Source organism: Lithobates pipiens, unplaced genomic scaffold (genome assembly GCF_037356315.1).
Source record: "Lithobates pipiens isolate NorthernLeopardFrog02 unplaced genomic scaffold, aLitPip1_a1.2 Scaffold_11, whole genome shotgun sequence".
Taxonomy (NCBI): domain Eukaryota; kingdom Metazoa; phylum Chordata; class Amphibia; order Anura; family Ranidae; genus Lithobates; species Lithobates pipiens.
Window position 1 is genome coordinate 261,222 of NW_027507696.1, and position 20,047 is coordinate 281,268.

Here is a 20,047-nt window from a genome sequence, read left to right on the forward strand (position 1 = left end):
GACCGTGTGTGGGACAACATGATCCGATCAGACTTTGTCCGATCGGAATTCTCTAAAAACGATAGGACAAAGTGCCATGCATGCTCAGATCAAATTACGAGACCAAAGCTATTGGCTACTAGCCTGAACGCAGTCCTGTCGTAACTAATCTACGTCATCGCGTTACGAACAATTGGATTTTCAGACAACTTTGTCCGACCGTGTGTATGCAACACCAGTTTCGGACAAAATCCGACGGATGTTGTTGTCGGAATGTCTGACCGTGTGTACAAGGGCTTACAGTTAAACTTTGTAGATCAATGTTTACTATTTATTCTATAAAAGGGACACTATGAGTAGTATAGTTTTTAAGTGGTACTGTGTCTCAAAGTGAAATTCTGATTTTCTGTGTTTCCCCTTTCTGTGTTTCCCCTTTCTGTGTTTCCCCCTTCTGTGTTTCCCCCTTCTGTGTTTCCCCCTTCTGTGTTTCCCCCTTCTGTGTTTCCCCCTTCTGTGTTTCCCCTTTCAAGGAAACCTATAGTATTTTAATTTTCAGGGTACATAATTGAATTTAAAAAGCCTAATGTCAATTATTTTATTACATTTTGTTTATGTAATCCTATGGAAACTTAATTCTATTATATGTGCACCCAGGGTAGCATCCATATATTCTCACTAAATACACTGGGCCTGCTGTGTTTCTTGCTTGGCAAAGTAATTGCCCTTCGCTACTCAGACCTATAATGATTCCTTCAAAGCAATATGGAAAAAAAAAAAAAAAAAAACAACAAGCAAAATGTATTACACTTCACTTTAAGTAGTTCTTCTGTAGTTCGGTACTTGCTAATGTTGCTATAGATTCTCTTTTAAAAATAGCCAATTTATCCAAACAGAAGATCTACAGTTAAAGTTTTTTTATTTCATCCACTAAAGGAACTTATTTTCCTCAAAATTATGTTAAAACTGGAGTAGCTGAGAGTCACAGACTGGACACACACCTTGCACGGTAAACAAATGTTTCAGCATCCATTTTTAAGAATTTAACAAGAAAAAAAAGCCAGTAAAGCAACCGCTGGCTCCAAATTTGACTCTTCCCCAGTCTTTTTAGATTTCAGAAATAATTTGTTCAAATTGTGTGCAAAGCACTTGGATCACCATCTGTCCTTTTTAGCTAAGCTGCCTCTTAAAACACTAAAATGTCTCAAGAGTGCCATTGCATAAGCGCCTTTAATGCAATGATCCAGTACAGACACAAATGGCATTGTCAACTATGCCATATAGACTGTTATCAAGAGGTATTTTTCGTTTTTTTTTTTTTTTTTTTAGGAGACAACCAAGCTCAAAAAAACAAGAGAATTTGGAAGCTGACTAAAGAATCTCCATAATGAGTTCTGTGTCAGAATTCTGCAATATTTAAGCATGTCCAGGAAACTGGGTAACCAAAGGTCAGGGCCATGGGGAAAAGTCAAGGAAAATCTATTGATATTAGGACTATCAGCCTCAGGTGACTAAAGAGTTATTTTCAATGACTTGCCAGAAGAACGTCCCTTTACCAATTTGCAAGCCTTCAGAAACAAGCCGTGACAAAATGTCTATCACACATATGTCAAAGGATTGCATGGCTACTCCCCCAGCCTACAAAATAAGAAAATTGTTTGGCCCCTCACACCTTATATAGCACTGTCTGCATTCTGCAAAAGTAATCTACTGTGACGCTGTGGAGACACATCATTTTCATTTTATACATCAGGGATGTGAAGTCAGGGGAAGGCAGAGCCTCACCTGGCATGAACATAAAAAAAAAAAAAAAAACCTATCAAGCTTCGAAGGTTGTAGAGACCCCAAATTTGGTTCCGGAGATACGGGGGCTCCTTGCGCAGCCTGTCAGAAGCTACATACAGAGCGGCCAGTTTAAATACAAGCTGGCACACTCTGTTTGCAGCAGACAGAGGATGAACTCACAGTGCCTCTCCTCACTTCTTGTCAGAGGCACTGAGCTTAATGGACAGCTCAGAGCAGCCTTTCTCAACCTTTTCAACACAGAGGAACCCTTGAAATAGTTCTCCGGTCTCAAGGAACCCCCTGCTAAAAATTAAAAAATCTACAACTCATGATACATTAGTGTGATGGTCAGTGGGAAGAATGGTCCTTACACTCGTGGTCATTGAGAAGAATTACCCCCTTACGGGTAGCTAAAAAGATCAATGGTGTCAGTGGGAACTTATCTGAGAGGCAGAAAATGCCCAATGCTGAAGGAACCCCTAGCGACCTCTGGAGGAACCCTGGTTGAGAATCACTGGCTCAGAGCCTTGGACCAATGGTAAAGTACCATTGGCCCCAGCTGTCCAATAAAAATGCTGCAGTGGAGGCTCTTCTCTAACTGCAGTGTCATAGAAGGGGCATGTGTCTAAAACACAAATGCTCCCTTCCAGCCCAGCCCTTCTAACTACAAGAAAAAAACATGGGTTCATGGGTATAAGATTTACCCATAATCCCATGTTTTTCTCACACAGTTAAGAGGGAGAATGAGAATCTGCCGCTGCTGAAAAGGTACTGTTTTAAAGTGGAAGTAAACTCCCCTATCGTTTTCAGCCAAGGAAGCGGCCATCTTTGCCTCTGTTTAATCTTCAACTGCTATGGTGCTGCACATGTGATTCGTTATGACACCAGCCATTGGATGGTTTGATAGTTTGGCTGAGAGCACAGCCAATGTGCAGTTAGCATTCCTGGCATGTTTTTTTTTTTTTTAACTGTTTAAATCGATGGGTTTACTTCCACTTTATTCAAGCTAAATCGTATATTATTATGCTATATGTTCTAACATAATTATTTATTTACCTACGTTTCCCAGATTGTGCTACAGTTTTTCAGAAGAGGAACCCACCATAGCTATAAACTACCTGCAGGGGTCTGCAACTTCTCTCAGAATCCCTTATTTAACCATTGATGGCTAGTGTGCTATTGGATATAGTGTTGTGCTAAAATTAGCATATTTTAACTGCCTTCCTAGCTATGGGTTACTTATGTGGGTTGGCCAGAAGCCGCATTTTCCATTTTAGCTATTACAAAAGTTTGTACATTATCAATTTAAAAGTCACCTTGTCCTCCTTGATCCGTCTTGGAACCTGTTGGGGGGGGGGGGGGGCTTACTGGCAAAACTCCCTTGTACCTTTTAGTAATCTGAGGCTGACAACAGTCAAAGTAACGTCTATTAGCCAGGCAATTACATAATATATAGAAGACATGCATCCAAACTTCATGCAACAGGATATGCAAATGACAGCATGCGAGTCAGGTGTCATTTTAGAGGACTATCAGACTATACAGAAGGAACTGGGATAGTGGGGGTAAAGTAGGAAATAGTGAAAAGGGAAAAAAATGTTTCTCAAGAGTTGGGTTTATAACTAAATTTTGCATCTAAAATCGGATGCATTGTAAGACTAAAATACTTAAACAGCTGTGTTAGAGGGTCCTGGTTAGCTAGTGTAGCCAGCAGATGTACACAGACCACCAGATAGAGAAATAGGAGGGGGATGTACAGATTACAAGGATAGATACACAGCACGGCCACAGTACACAGACCAGCGAGTCACTGGCACAGAAGAGGAGGAGGGTGACATCTCTTCTACCTTATATGCCACACGTGCAGGGCATTTCTTCCCCAGGCCAAGGGGAGGGGGCATATGTCGCAGCATCTCGTACATATCAGTGTAGCCAATGCGCCCACTGCATCGATGGGAAAGAAGGCGACATAGGTGCAGCAGCAAAGGACAGATGTACAAGGATGGAGGATGCACACCACATATGGATCCAACAAGAGCCGGAATGTGAACAAGTAACAACAAGGATGGCAACGAGACAGGAAGAGTGCCCAAAGGTATGGACAAGCATAGGAAAGGCCATTGATTGGCACATAGTTACGATAGAAGTGATAAGGCAGAACAGAAAAAGGCCATGATGTAATAGAAGACATATGAAACAGACCCAATGAGGCATGATGAAAATGGCAAGACCCGAAAACATAGAAAACAAAAAAGTCATAAGAACAGAGAATAAAAGAATGGAAGTAGAATTATTTTTTTTTTTAATTAGAAAATTAAAAAGAGTGCAAAACAACCATGAAACAAGGATGGAAAGCAAAGTACAGAAAAAAAGGAAAGGGAAGATGGCAGCCAAGGATGGGGTTCAACATGGGAGGGAAACAGACAAAAAAAAAAACATATCTGATTAGCATGAAACTGTACACCCTTGACATTCAAGCACAGGTATGTTTTTTTGTACTGTTAAGGGTTTGGGCGAAGGTTAGTCAGGTGGGGGAGGGGAAGGGGACTTTTGTTTTCTTTCTGTTCAAACCATTTCACTGAAAGATTGACATTCAGCGGGCAGTGTTGAGCAGAGAGTGTGGCACACAATTTCAAGGTGACATAACCATGCCCCTTGTTTGTTTTTGTTACCACAAAATGGGGTGCCAATTTCAACCCTTCAATGTCTGGTGCATCACATTCCCCTGCAACATTGAAGTGGTGGAGTGAAATTTCTAATCATCATGCTTGTTAAGAGGATCCAGGTAGCCTCACCATGGAGAACACTAATGTATAAATCCAAAATGTTACAAATCGTATAGGTGGATACCCTAGACCCGGCTCATGACCCTTCTCCAAGTGAGGCCACCTGAAACCTTTGTTGGCAGGGTTAAAAGCATGATAAGTTGGCAGCGGGCAGTACTGCTGGCCTTGCGTTGGCATGCTGGCACAGCCCACCCTGGAAATTTCTTTTAGACACCCCCAAGCTTCCTTTTGGATGCAAACTGGCTTTCAGAATTGCAAACCTTGTAGGCTACCCGCGACGGGCAGCGCTTCCCCAGCCCCAGTGGAGGGGCAATTACACGTAATAAATTGTACATATCCTTATAGTGAATTCGATAACTAGAAAGAGAATAGCACAGTGTATCAAGATCAAACATTAAACCATCACCTTTTTACTGTCTGGCAGAGAAAAAAAACACACACACAACAAATACAATAAAATGGTAATCTGTACTAATAAAGATTAGCAACTCAAAAGTTGTCATTTTAATAAATGTCATAGATTTATTATGTAAATTGCAAATTGAAGAGTTATATAATCCAAATTGACCTTGCATTTACAGGTGGAATCTGGCAGACCCTATTATCAACTGGATTTTACATATACCGAGGACCTGAACAGATAGAGATTAGTCTGTCACAGCTCCTGGATCTGTTGCCATTCACTCCTTCTGCAAATTCCGCAATAAAGCATAAAATAAGCATTTGTGGTACAGTGCCTTGCAAAAGTATTCGGCCCCCTTGAACTTTTCAACCTTTTGCCACATTTCTGGCTTCAAACATAAAGATATAAAATTTTTATTTTTTGTGAAGAATCACCAACAAGTGGGGCGTGCAAAATGATTCGGCCCCCTTGCGTTAATACTTTGTAGAGCCACCTTTTGCTGCGATTACAGCTGCAAGTCGCTTGGGGTGTCTCTATCAGTTTTGCACATCGAGAGACTGAAATTCTTGCCCGTTCTTCCTTGCAAAACAGCTGGAGCTCAGTGAGGTTGGATGGAGAGCGTTTGTGAACAGCAGTTTTCAGCTCTTTCCACAGATTCTCGATTGGATTCAGGTCTGGACTTTGACTTGGCCATTCTAACACCTGGATACGTTTATTTGTGAACCATTCCTTTGTAGATTTTGCTGTATGTTTGGGATCATTGTCTTGTTGGAAGATAAATCTCCGTCCCAGTTTCAGGTCTTTTGCAGACTCCAACAGGTTTTCATCCACAATGGTCCTGTATTTGGCTGCATCCATCTTCCCCTCAATTTTAACCATCTTCCCTGTCCCTGCTAAAGAAAAGCAGGCCCAAACCATGATGCTGCCACCACCATGTTTGACAGTGGGGATAGTGTGTTGAGGGTGATGAGCTGTGTTGCTTTTACGCCAAACATATCGTTTTGCATTGTGGGCAAAAAGTTGGATTTTGATTTCATCTGACCAGAGCACCTTCTTCCACATGTTTGGTGTGTCTCCCAGGTGGCTTGTGGCAAACTTTAGACGAGACTTTTTATGGATATCTTTGAGAAATGGCTTTCTTCTTGCCACTCTTCCATAAAGGGCAGATTTGTGCAGTGTACGACTGATTGTTGTCCTATGGACAGACTCTCCCACCTCAGCTGTAGTTCTCTGCAGTTCATCCAGAGTGATCATGGGCCTCTTGGCTGCATCTCTGATCTTGTCTGAGCTGAAAGTTTAGAGGGATGGCCAGGTCTTGGTAGATTTGCAGTGGTCTGATACTCCTTCCATTTCAAAATGATCGCTTGCACAGTGCTCTTTGGGATGTTTAAAGCTTGGGAAATCTTTTTGTATCCAAATCCGGCTTTAAACTTCTCCACAACAGTATTACGGACCTGCCTGGTGTGTTCCTTGGTCTTCATGATGCTCTCTGCGCTTTCAACAGAACCCTGAGACTATCACAGAGCAGGTGCATTTATACAGAGACTTGATTACACACAGGTGGATTCTATTTATCACCATCAGTCATTTAGGACAACATTGGATCATTCAGAGATCCTCGCTGAACTTCTGGAGTGAGTTTGCTGCACTGAAAGTAAAGGGGCCGAATAATTTTGCACGCACCACTTTTCAGTTTTTTTATTTGCTAAAAAAGTTTAAATTATCCAATAGATTTCGTTCCACTTCACAATTATGTCCCACTTGTTGGTGGTTCTTCACAAAAATTTAAAATTTTATATCTTTATGTTTGAAGCCTGAAATGTGCCAAAAGGTTGAAAAGTTCAAGGGGGCCGAATACTTTCGCAAGGCACTGTATGTGTGGCTGTGCCATATTTGCCACCTTAAGAGTCTCCAGGGGTACAAGAAACCATGAAGGGTTTAAAAGGCAACATTGATTGGTTGCATAGCAGGCACACTCCATTGTCGACAACTAGCCCCCTGAAATTTCCATATTATGTCAGCTTTAATGTGTACACAGGCTTTGGAGCCTCCCCAAATTACCATGTGATAGCACTAAGACCCTGGAAAAGTCCTTTCAATGTCACACAAAAAACATAAACGTATAACAAAATAAATATCTACTGGATTGCCTTATATTAATTATAATGATCTAAAGCTGATACCTCCAGCCATGATTATTTATATTTGTTATTGTGATTAATTTACCTTTTAAATCTTTTATGGGTATATTAAAGTGATTGTAAAGGAAATTATTTTATTTAAAACAAAATAACAAACATGACATACTGACCTGCTCTGTGCAATGGTTTTGAACAGAGTAGCCCTAACCCTCCTCTTCTCTGGTCCCCCCCCCCTCCAAGTACTGTGGGGTACTTGTGCATACTCACTCATAAGACGCAGAGAGCATGGCTCAGCCCTGCCCCCCGCCTCACTTGCCGTGATTGATAGCAGCAGGAGTCAATTGTTACTGTTGCTGCATCTCATCCAATGAGGAAGGAGAAACCCAGGGGAGCTTCGGGTCTCATGCACATCACTGGATCAGGTAAGTATTAGGAGGGGCTGAGGCTGCACACTAAAGGTTTTTTACCTTGCTGCAGGTTTTTTACCTTTACCTTTCTATGCATGCTTTACAATCACTTTAACTTTATTAACTACTCATTAAAGTGGTTGCAAAGGTAGAAGGTGTTTTACCTTTATGTATTCTATGCATTAAGGTAAAAAAAAATCTGTGTGCAGTTCTCCACCCCCAGCCCCAACCCCTCTACTTTACACTTACCTGAGCCCGTTCTTGATCCAGCGCCGTGCACAAGATCAGCAGCTCTCTCCACCCTCTCTCTCCTTGCAAGGAGGCAGATTGATAGCAGTGAGAGCTATTGGCTTCTGCTGCTGTCAATCCAATCCTTTGTTGGGGACAAGGCCAAACCTGCATCTACTGACACAGGCAGCGCAGCTCAGGATCAAGCCTGCAGGTCTGCCACAATATGAAGCTGCTTCCTATGGTGGCGCGGAGAGAAAAGGAGGAGCCAGAAGCGCCAGAGGAGAACCTAAGAAGAGGAGGATTGGGGCTGCTCTGTGCAAAACCGTTGCACAGAGCAGGTAAGTATAACATGTTTGCTATAAACAAAAAATAGGGTTTACAATCACTTTAAAATAACTTCCGCTAAAACTATTTAGAGGAAAGGCTAGGTCCTTTTTTTAGGTATTTATTGCTGTCTAAGGCCTTATTGGGGAGATTTCCCTTCTCTGTGGAAAGGGAAAATCTCTGATGAGGACACGGACAACAGTAAAGACCTGACAATAATATTAGATAAACATGGCCATGATACTTGCACGAGCAAAGTTTTATAAAATGAACAAGAGGCATTGTACAACAGGCATCAAAAAAAACCTTGAAGCCTTGTACTACCCTGTTTCCCCTAAAATAAGACCTAGCGTGATTGTCGGTGTTGGCTGCAATATAAGCCCTACCACCCAAATAAGCCCTACACTGTTTCCTCAAAAATAAGCCCTACCCTGAAAAGAAGACCTACAAGGACTTTAACTAGGGCTTATTTGGGGGGTAGGGCTTTTATTGCAGCTATCACCGACAATCACATTAGGTCTTATTTTAGGGGAAACAGGGTAGTGTTATATTCTACACTACTGTTACATTCTATTGTGACTCTTTAGTAGAAACAACCATTCTGTATCTCACAAGTTGCATGCAAGTTCAGCTCTAGTAACATGCTACATGTGACATGTTGGCCTGGAAGGGATCTGTGGCTTGTACAACCACGGGAGGGTCATGTTTGCCCACACAAAGATGCACAGGTGTTCCATGCATCCCTGTGAAAGTGCTGCTTTTAGTGTCAATTGGCTGCATGGACACGGCTGCTGCTGCCAATCTGAGATCCCCGTGGGCGTGTGCGTGTCCCTGAACTCACACTGTCTGCATTTAGGGAACACGAACTTGTGCCCTCACTCAAGATGGATGTCAAATTGGGAGCAGCAGCTCTCTGTCCAGGCAGCTATTGTGTCCCAATTGATATGAATGGGACTGCCTGCACAGGGATGGAACACGTGTGCATCCCCGTATGGGAACACACCGCCGTCGCAAAAGTATACGCTCAAGTAGTTCCATGTGAACAAGGCCTTGCACAGGTATTTTTTACAATAAATCTGTAACAGACACAGCAAAGGAAGTAAACACTTAACAGAAAAAAACAAAACAAAAAACATAAGCAGATGTTAAGTACACATTGCATATAGAAATAATCAACAGACTCAGGTATGTAGGCAGCTAAAAATCCTCGCATGTCAACATTTTCTAAAAAAGTTTAGCTGGGCCCCTTCCATCTATTTATCCTTTAAAGCAGGGATCTGCAATTAGCGGACCTCCAGCTGTTGCTAAACTACGAGTCCCATCATGCCTCTGCCTCTGGCTGTCATGCTCTTGCTATGCCTCATGGGAATTGTAGTTCTGCAACAGCTGCAGGTCCGCTAATTGCATATCCCTGACGATGTCTGAGGACGAAACGCGTCGGGGGGACTCCACTGCCACCTGTTCTGTGAAAAGCGCTTGTTTAAACTACAGAAATGTGAGTTTGTTACTATTTTTTAAATACATTTTGATTTTAACGGAATTACACTATATGGCCCTATGTTTTCCTTCTATATGTTCATTATCCTGAATTGGGCCTTTATATGCGAGGAGAAAGCCTATTGTGGTTGTGAAGATTTTTTGGATGGTTGTCTGGCATTCTAGCCTTGGCCAGTTCGTGTTTTCGGGCATTCCAATACCGGCCGGTTCAAGTTTCCACGGTCAATAGAAAGCTTGTAGAATATACATTCTTTTGGGTCATATCCATCTGGTAAGCCTGCATCTGTTAAGGTGGGCGGTATCATCACATGGGTGTTCGCATGTCTACCCTTTTGGGGACCGGATGGTGCATCAGAAGTGTCATTTACACGTGGGACTTGAATATTTCTTTGGATACAAAGAGACTTTATATTTATACTTTTTTCATTTTCTTTTTTATTGTTTTCGATATATATGAGCACAACGTTTTGGTGTTCATCTATTTCATCTATTCACTACAGATTTTCATAAGATCTATGTGGTTATACATATAGATAGATGTTTAATTGTTCACAGTTTCTTTTTAGTACAATGGTTTAGCGCTACACTTTTTTATAATAAGTGCATATCCCTGCTTTAAAGTAATGGGCTGCCTCGCAGACCAATAAGGAGAGGTGGAAAATAGGTGGTGCAATTTAAAAGTTAAACTTAATATAAAGACAAGATTTTTATATAATATTAGCTACCTAGGATGCCTATGAATCCACCTATGATCTTCGCACGCAGTTTTCATGTAACCTTTACTCTTCCGATATTTTATTAGATGCCCAGTTTAGTAGCCCAGGTTTGTGAGATTTACTTTAAATGAATGGCAAAATATAGGGGGTCGCTGTTGCTGACCTGCATTTAAAAAGGCTACCTGGCTGTCTCTAGCATTGAATCTTGGGAGTCACTGGCCTGGAACAAGCATGCAGCAAATCAAGTCAGATCAAAACTGGTATTCTATTCTGCATCTTTGTTGCAAGTCAGTGACAGCTAGATAGCTAGCATTTTCAGGAGAGGTCAGCAACGGTAGTCTTCTTTTCTTGGTGCAAGTCTCCTTTTTAAAGTGGTTGTAAACCCTTACAAACCACTTGGACCTACAGGTAAGCCTTAATCTAAGCTTACCTGTAGGTCAAAGAAATATCTCCTAAACCTACACGGTTTAGGAGATATTTGCCGAAAGACAGCCACCGCTGTCTATGGTGCATGCGCCATAGACAGCGGAACGCAGGCGCACTGAGCTTGCCGCTGTCAACGGCGATATGCCGTGAGTGGCGGCTCCCGTACGCATGCGCGGGAGTGACGTCATTGCGGCTTCACCGAATGACAGCGGCGGAGCAGCGAGACCCACCGAGAAGCTGGACGCTCTGGACTACAGGGGACAGCGGTGACTTCGCTGGCTCCTGTGTCAGGTAAGTGACACATAATGGGCTACTATGCGATGCGATGCAATGCTATGCGATGCGATGCACAGTAGTCCATTATGCTTTACCTTTGCAGGGAATCAAAGAGGAAGTAAACCCATCAGGGTTTACTTCCTCTTTAAGATTCTGTGCTCCAAAATACACAATTTTCATCTGTGGGGAAACCAAGCACAGCATCTAATCCAAACCCTTCCATATAATTTTTGTCACCTGATGACATATTCGCTTAAAAATGGGTAAAATGGGTTTTTAACAAGGTCAGTTTTCATTTGAGTAATTAGTATACAAAAAGTTTTTTTTTTTTTAAAACATACCAAGCAGCTGGATCATACTCTGCCCAAACACGGATGAACTCATCGAGATGATGTGGACCCAGGATGGAGGAGTCTCGAGTCAAATACTCAAAATTATCCATGATGACGGCCACAAAGAGATTGAGCATCTACTCGGGGTGGGAGAAGAGTTAAAATGTCAGATGAAAATATTCAAAACAAACAGCTCCTGCAAGTAAAACTGACAACCAATTATTATATATGTATATAATTCTGAATATTAATATTGGTCCAATGCAAGTATTCTCACACACTGAGATTAAAAGGGAATGTATTGTTATGTTTTTTGGGTAAGGCCACTTTAGTATTACCCTTTAACCAGGTACATTTTATATTTACTCTTTGCAGCCAGCAGGAGGTCACTGCAGTCTTTTTCCACATTTTTATTATTATTATTATTATACAGGATTTATATAGCACCAACAGTTTGCGCAGCGCTTTACAACATGAGGGCAGACAGTACACTTACAATACAAATCAATACAGGAGGGATCAGAGGGCCCCGCTCATTAGAGCTTACAATCTAGAAGGGAGGGTCAAGTTGGAACAAAAAGGTAATAATTGTGGGGGATGAGCTGATGGAGAAAATGAAAATACAGTTAGGTGTGGGTGGGGTAGGCTTCTCTGAAGAGAAGGGTTTTCAGGGATCGCCTAAAAGCTAATAAAGTAGGAGATAGGCGGACAGATTGGGGTAGGGCATTCCATAGGATTGGGGAGGCTTTGGAAAAGTCCTGGAGGAGAGTATGGGAGGAAGTGATGAGGGTGCTAGAGAGCAGGAGGTCTTGAGAGGAACGAAGAGAACGAGTAGGTTTGTATTTAGAGACTAGGCTAGTGATGTACTACATTTTGTGGTTTCTTAAAAATAGATGGAGGAATGAGTCAGAGAGGTTGACATGGGACTTTTTAATTAGTATACAAGGGCCGCCAACAAGAATGCAGAAAGCCAAACATACTGTGCACTAACGGAAGGAGTGCCAAATAAAATGTTTTAGTTTATACAAAAAAAAAGCTCAGAAAAATCTCCCCCTCTATCAGTATTTCAGTTAAAAAAAGAGCTTTGAACGTACTCAAAATAGGGAAGCGAAATTGCTGGATCAGGAGAGTTACTGGCCGCAATATCTACGTGAACAATAAAGATGGCTTATGTGACATAGGCCGGTGTTGCTCCATGTATGGGTATGCGGCCTATACTGATAGAAGGGTAAATTTCACATAGTGGTGCAGGTAAATAGGCAGGAGGTTGTCAGAACCCCCGTTGATTAGTTGGTGGACGAGAAAGAAGGATTGGGACGTATTCCCGGGAACCACAGGGCACTACCGAGGGCTGTGAACACACGGAGAGGTAGACCCCATCTTTATTGCCACGTACATGGCTGGACATGCTTGGTGCCGGCTCAGGCATATGTGAGTGTACATCTAGCTGTTTTTAAATGTTTTAATAAATTTGCATTGACTTGCTGCACTATGATGGTCCTTTGTATACTTTTGTGAGTCAAATAGCACGAGAAGGTTTCTATCTCCAGCTTGGAGAGGCTGTTGATGAGACCATTGAAGGAGTGGTTATCCTTAAATGAACTAAAGGCGCAGACACAGACAAGGTCTGGTGAGTGGTCATTTCATCTGGTGGTGGTATAAGCACTTGGTGATTAGAGGGAGCACCTTAAGCCTGAAAAGGAGTACTTTTGAAATAAGAGAAACTAACCAGCACTGAAGTGATTGTTCATTTTTATGCACTGTGCACTTTTCTTATAGGAGTGATCACTCACTTGGGACATTCATATTATACTGTATTGTGACTGGTTTTTCATTATATGTGGTTCAAGGCACTTTATTTTGATAGTTTGCTGGGGTTGGTCCTGGGTGATCACTCTCTTGGGACACCCTTAGTATCCTTGTATTGGTTGGTGTTTTAGTGCACTTTAGATGTTGGATGGTAGGGGTGTCTCCATGTGAGTGTTGGCTTGGAACACCCATAGTATATTTTTATATTTTGATTTTACAGTTTGTGGGCATTGTAAGGCACTTTAACTATTTGATATCAGTGGAGGGGTAAGTGACCCGGGTAACGGGTAAACTTTTTAGTTTATATCTAGCAATATTGGAATATCATGTTAGGGCAAGATACTCTTTATAGCTAAATAAGGTTTTCTGAGCACAGCACTTTTTATTGAATAAAAAATAAAGTTAGCGCAACCCAAGTTTTATACACAGGAGGTTGTAGTTGTAGTAATCCTCAACTCAGAGTGCTATTACCCTGCTCTGGTCTGACAATTTATACCTGGAGAACAAGTGTGGTGTGTGTACACGTCAATGATGTCCATCCCAGTGGTAACCGTTTCACTAAGGGGTTGGGTTGATGCTGGGTTTGCAATCAGATCTGTTGATCAGGGCAAGACTACCCCATATTTTGGGACCCCTCTGCTGAAGGTGCTTGCAGGATTAGTAGTGGAGGCCCTCCATTGAGCCAGTCCTGCCCCATTTCAGGGTCTCTCAAAAAAAAAAAAAAAATTCTTAGTACTTAGTTCAGGGACAAGGTCACATATTAAAAGGTAAGCCACAGCAGCCTGAGGCGAATGTGCAGTTCCCACATTTTGCTATAAATCATGATATGTTGTACAGCGTAACCAAAGAGAATAATGAAGTGATTGAACAACTGGTGGTTATCTCTGCCTTTTAAGGCCAAAGTGTTACATTACACATGTTACACTACATTATGTTACACATGTCCTTGGGGATCATCTCTCAGAATGGGTTTTGGAATGGAATATAGCAGGAAATCAATGAGTCCTGCATGACCTGTCAAATAACTAGCCTGACACTTAATTTTCAGAGTCTGCTGGTACCGTTACTGATTATCAAATTACCTTTTGATCGCATAGCGTAGTGGTCCTTGATTATGCCAGAGAATCATAAGCAGGTGCAGTTTGTTAGTCTGCCACTAGGTGGCTCTTACCCAAATTAGTCTAGTAATAGGGAATTATGTATTTGGGTGTTAGGTCCCCTTTTATAAATAGTGATGTAATGGATCTAGTCACTGGCCAAATAAATGCCAGGATGGGAGGAGTCCCATGCAGACTGGGCATTTAAGCCAGATACTGCACACCTATTCGGATGTAATTCGCTACTGCATAGGGCAGGAGGCCTTGGGTGAGAGAGTCCAATACCCAGAAGAACCAGCTATAGTCATCCTGCCTCATGAAACATGGTCTAATCAGACTGGGAGCGGGATGCAAAAGGTCTTTTAGGCTAGGCCAGTGTTCTCTGGTGTGAATACTAATGCCCGTAGGACTTCTAATGACACCTGGAAGGACATGAAAGGAGTCGTGAGCTGGATGCTCAATACCTAATGGTCAAGTCAGAGCCTTTTGGCACAGGGCTTACTGAAAGGAATTTGCTGGCTGGTTAGCCTGCTCTGTTGTACTTTGAATCTGTAACCAAAGCTAAGCATATATCTGCCTCTGTTTAAAGGGTTAGTTCACCTTTACAAAAAAATCGCCTATGCAGATAAGGGGTATCTAGATAAAAACAAACAATGCAGCTCTAACTAAAGTCAAGCGGACCCCCCTCCTGAACCATTCCAGGCCACATGCGTTCAACATGGGGGAGGGGGTCTGGCAAAGTACCTTGTCCCCATGTTAATGAGGACAAGGGCCTCTTCCCCACAACCCTGGGGGGGTTACTGTGACAGACCTAGCCGGGACAGAGACTGTTGGAGGGGACAGAATGCAAGCCTCTTGCCTTGTGATTATGGGCCCTGGCATTTGGGGGAACGGTGCTCTTTGTGAGCTGTATGCCTGGGGACCCCTGAGGTGGTGTTACTTGGATTCAGATCCATGTCTCCCCCCCCCCCCCCCCCCAAGACACACAGACTCTGGATATGTATTTGCCATATTAGCAATAGACTGAATCACACTGTTGGGACACAAACTGTTAGATGCTAATGTAATCAACTCCAGCCACCTGTCTGTTGTGTAAATGAGTCTAGTCTGGCTTGTAAGAATATTCCACACATTGTTGTTTGTGCTAATTAACCTTGTGTTTATGTTTATGGTAATGTGTATTGAATAGTCAATCAGTGAGCTAGGAGACAAAGTCTTACCCTGAAAAGTCCTATCTCTTAGACAACTAGTCTGGGTCAATGATTAGATAATTAGCTCATGCTAATTAGGTTAGGTTTTAGTCTTCTACTGTATTATAAATACTTGTCATTTTGGTTCTAATAAATCAGTCCATGTTGAGCAGCTAAGCAAGTGTCGTCTTGTTTTATGCTTGTGAGCGGTTGGAATATCTGATATCTATATTCAGGCTGGGAGGAAGTGGTATATGACGAAAGCACTCAATCGGAGTGTAGGGACGTTTCGTCACAGTTACTAATCAGATTCCAGATGCCCCCTTTAGCAAGGGAGCCCAAAGACCTTGGCCGCCCACCTATGTGAATGAGCATGGGATATATTAGTACTCCTACTCATTAAAAAAAAAATCTCAAAAGTAAATAAAAACAAAACAGTCCTTTATTTAAAAAAAAGAAAAATGTCCATCGATGTAAATGCATCGTCAATTACAATGAACATCGGATGCCGACCTGGAATATTAAATATTTTTATTGATATGTTTATTTCATATCTGTGAGTTTTACTGCTGGTCTTTTGATGCTTCCATGCAGGATGTGTTTAGAGTGCTGCTTTTCTTAAAAGTTATATAAAACATCAATATATATACACTTGAAACTGAAATACCCATGTTGTTGTGGACAGAGTACTGATTTATAACTGTAACCTCCACCCAAATCCCGACTTACCAAGAAAGAGCACAGGAAGATAAATGAGACAAAGTAGAAATATGCGAAGTCACTTCCGCATTCCGCTGTGGTGTTGCCGGAGCGCGGGTCACAGGATTTGTTGCTGAGACAGGCCAGCATGATCTCGTGCCAGCCCTCACCAGTGGCACTCCTACAAGGAGGGTAAGAACAAGCCATTATCAGAGCCCACCCTGACTCACAAAAGGTTATCTATGAGGGGGCAAAAGCCTGTAGAGAGGTATAGATCACACTGGTGACAAAAACAACAAGAAGTACAATTAAACAGAGAAGACCTACAGTACATAAATGAGAAGAAGAGTGGGAAAGGGTTTTGAAGGAGCGGAAGGTGGGATTTTTCTTTAATCTTAGGAACCTTTGCCCTCACTTTCTGCTGTGCCTCCAGTACAGGAAATTAAAGGGAATCTCCTCTGCAGGGGCAGGGCAATAAGACCTTATCAGGGGTTCTAACCCTTCCCTAATCTAAAAATGTAAACGAAAAAACCCATAAGCCGCGCTAAATAGATACCAAGGCAAATACAACCAACTATTTGTGCAATGATATAAAAGTGAATGTTGAAATAAATATTAGTAAATACAACCAACTGCTTGTGCAAAATAAACAAATAAATATTAAAACAAATATTGTATAGGGTATAGCAACCCTATATGTGTATATGCATATACGTGATACAGAACATATAAGTATTAGGATTCCTGATCCCAAAAACCCACAAATGCTGATGGGCACATATAATAGGAATCAGTGACACACACCTATTATAAAATATAAACACCCAATGTGTGAACAATGAGTCCGTATAAAAACAAAAAAGGGGGGTAACGTAAGGCCCAGTAAGGGTCCTCTGAGTAAACACCACACTCTTCCTGGAAATCCAAATATGGGAGTAGTTGTATTCAATCCACCACCAACACACGATAAGATTTACTGCTTACCAGATATGAATGACCCCCCACTACAGAGGGTCACACGGGGCTTAATAGGAATGGACGTCACTTCCAACCACAAGATGAAAGAGATTCCTCGATGTCTTCCTGGATTCACTCTTTTAGGAACTCTTGTGAAGAAAACTCACTCCCGGACACTCAACTCAGTAGTCCAAACAGACTCAGAGTCAGGGACATCTGCAGTCAATGACCAACTAAGTATTCAGCATGCATGAGATAGGGAACACCACCATGTCACATTGGGTGTTTATATTTTATAATAGGTGTGTGTCACTGATTCCTATTATATGTGCCCATCAGCATTTGTGGGTTTTTGGGATCAGGAATCCTAATACTTATATGTTCTGTATCACGCATATGCATATACACATATAGGGTTGCTATACCCTATACAATATTTGTTTTAATATTTATTTGTTTATTTTGCACAAGCAGTTGGTTGTATTTACTAATATTTATTTCAACATTCACTTTTATATCATTGCACAAATAGTTGGTTGTATTTGCCTTGGTATCTATTTAGCGCGGCTTATGGGTTTTTTCGTTTTTATTTGCATGTATGTGACATAGCGAAAGCCGCAGCTGAATATCCTCACAGGATTTTTTTTTATACATTCACACATTCACATTTTTAACCTTAGCGCAGTTATTTTCTTTTTTTCTTAATCTAAAAATGTACCTGAACAGGAGCATCAGTGCTTGAAAGAAGGTGCGGAAGTTATTATGCCGGTTGATGGCGCTGTCATCAGACAAAGCAATGTTGCCAAAAACCTGGAAAATAAAGAAAAATCAATAACAGGAAATACACATAAAACATCAGCATTTTAACTTGGCTCTGAAAAAAGAACAAAAAAGAATAAGTATTGCATAGGCATATAACGGCATGCACTGTTTTGTTTTTAAATGACCAGTTAAAGGATAAGTTCACCTTTGGAGCATGTTACGTGTCCCACCAATATTTAGGGTTGGACATGTAACACATTTCAGCTCCTGCCACGTCTCCCCCCCCCCCCCCCCGATCCTCCACTCCCTGTAGCAGCAGGTGGGGGGTCTTCTCTAAGCACCCACTGTCACTCTTTAAAAACAGCACCGCTGTCCCAGACTTCACACAGCCACGTCATCCATTCACAAATTCCTTTCAAATAATAGACTACAGGTCCACGGGAGATGGATTCGCAGTTTTCCGGGTCCATGCACACTACGAGCAGAAAAAAAAATGCCAGAACCTCTGGCAGAAAAAATGCTCATAGTAGCTTGTAAGAGTTTAGGAGAGTTTGAGCATTTGCCTATATAAGCGTTTTTCCAAAACCTTTCCTTCTGCTCTTTTTAAATTATAATCAGTGTACACGTTTAGGCAAGCTACCTGATACAGGTGGGCCCTTTCCTCCCCTCGCCCCCCCCCCCCACAGCTGGGGGACGCACATGGACCTCATCTCACTCTTTAACTTTATTCCAATCCTTACTGGTCTACCTACTTACCTTATACCCACTCTCTCTTTCCGGCTCTCCTCCCTCCTCCTTCCCACCCTTCCCAACCCCGTACCCTTCCTTCTGTACTGCTGTCCTCCTCCCCCCCCTATTCCTTCTCCTTATCATACTTTTATCTTGATGATTCTTGTTTGTCCTTGAGGACCTGGCTGAATGATGGTATTTCCTCGGAATCTAAACCTTACCGTATACTTTACGTCCAGGTTGACCAGACAGCAGACTCATCACCCTCCTCTCTCCCCCCCCCCCCCTTTTTTTTCTTTTTTGTTTATATCTATCTATCTTTTTTTTTTTTTTTTTTCTACTTTTTATAGTCTATACAGAAAAGTTTGAACATGCTACTGCAGTGTATGACCAGGCAACAATCACCACACACCTGGGTTGGATTTGGCTGTTTGGATAGCTCCAACAGTCCCGCAAAAGGACTACGCTCTCGGCCTGGGAGCTTCCACAAATATGTTAATGCCTAAGTATGGGACTGTTTACTGTATTTCCAGACTAAGTGTCACCATGTCATTTGCTCCTGGATTTGTATTTGTTCTATTAATGTTGATCATGTCACTGTTATGTTTCTCTTTCATTTAATAAAGGAATTATAAAAAAAAAGTGAAAGTTGAAGTGAAGTGAAGTTAACATTTAACGCAAAGTATTTTTTGTATTTTTGTTTTTTATTCAAACACACTACTTAGCCATTGACTGCTTACCTGCATACCAATAATGGCATAGATGAAGAACAGCATTGCAATTAGGAGGCAGACATAGGGCAGAGCCTGTGGACAAAGGGAATATACCTCATAGTTATTGAAAATATTTTTTTACCAACAAAAAAAAAAGTTACATTAATCTGCCACAGTTAAAACTCCTGACCTTGAACGATTGTACGAAAGTCCACAGAAGGATGCGGATGGTGTAACCTTGACGTAGCAACTTAATCAGTCGAGCAGCTCGAAATAATCTTAAGAAACTTAGGTTGATGAAATTTTCCTGTGTTGGGTGAAAACGTTAGAATAATTCAACAAAAGGCAAGGACAACATTTTGGTATAAAATTCCACATTGAGACCCATGAGCAAAGAGAAAGCCAAGGCCATTTCATTCCGAAGTCGAGCACAAAACTTGCAGCTTGCTTGGTGTTCACATACCAGAAGGTAGGACCGGGACCCAGACACATGCAAACATTCTTTCTGCTTCTCCTACTCTTAAGGTGACCATACACAGAAAGTTCTCATTAGTTGTTAGCAAGCAGGCTGATGATAGAAATTACATCAAAATTTGTGTAGGGCAAACTCTGCGCCCCATCAGTTCGTAACAAAGGGGAACCTCTGTGCATTGTTCTGTCATATGGCATGCACATTTAAAAAACAATATTAACAAAAAATGTTTTAAAAATGTTCCAAACCAGTTACCAATATATATTGACTTGGTTCCAGACTTTAAATATGATTGCTGCTGAGTCAAATTATGGGTCCA

At 41.7% G+C, this 20,047-nt stretch overlaps 1 protein-coding gene across 10 annotated transcripts in view; it reads right to left on the reverse strand.

Moving 5' to 3' along the window:
* Positions 1–20,047, reverse strand: part of CACNA1B (calcium voltage-gated channel subunit alpha1 B) — a 495,135-nt gene that overhangs the window by 62,791 nt on the left and 412,297 nt on the right. For 7 of the 10 annotated variants that reach the window (XM_077467940.1, XM_077467939.1, XM_077467936.1 and 4 more), the window contains 6 exons: positions 19,447–19,563; positions 19,284–19,349; positions 17,771–17,862; positions 16,126–16,276; positions 11,310–11,437; positions 3,609–3,705 (listed from right to left, as the gene is read on the reverse strand). In XM_077467940.1, the coding sequence (XP_077324066.1) occupies positions 3,609–3,705; positions 11,310–11,437; positions 16,126–16,276; positions 17,771–17,862; positions 19,284–19,349; positions 19,447–19,563 (651 nt within the window). Of the gene's footprint in view, positions 1–3,608; positions 3,706–4,807; positions 4,905–11,309; positions 11,438–16,125; positions 16,277–17,770; positions 17,863–19,283; positions 19,350–19,446; positions 19,564–20,047 lie in introns of all 10 variants that reach the window. The other 3 variants (XM_077467938.1, XM_077467935.1, XM_077467931.1) reach the window with 1 other exon arrangement.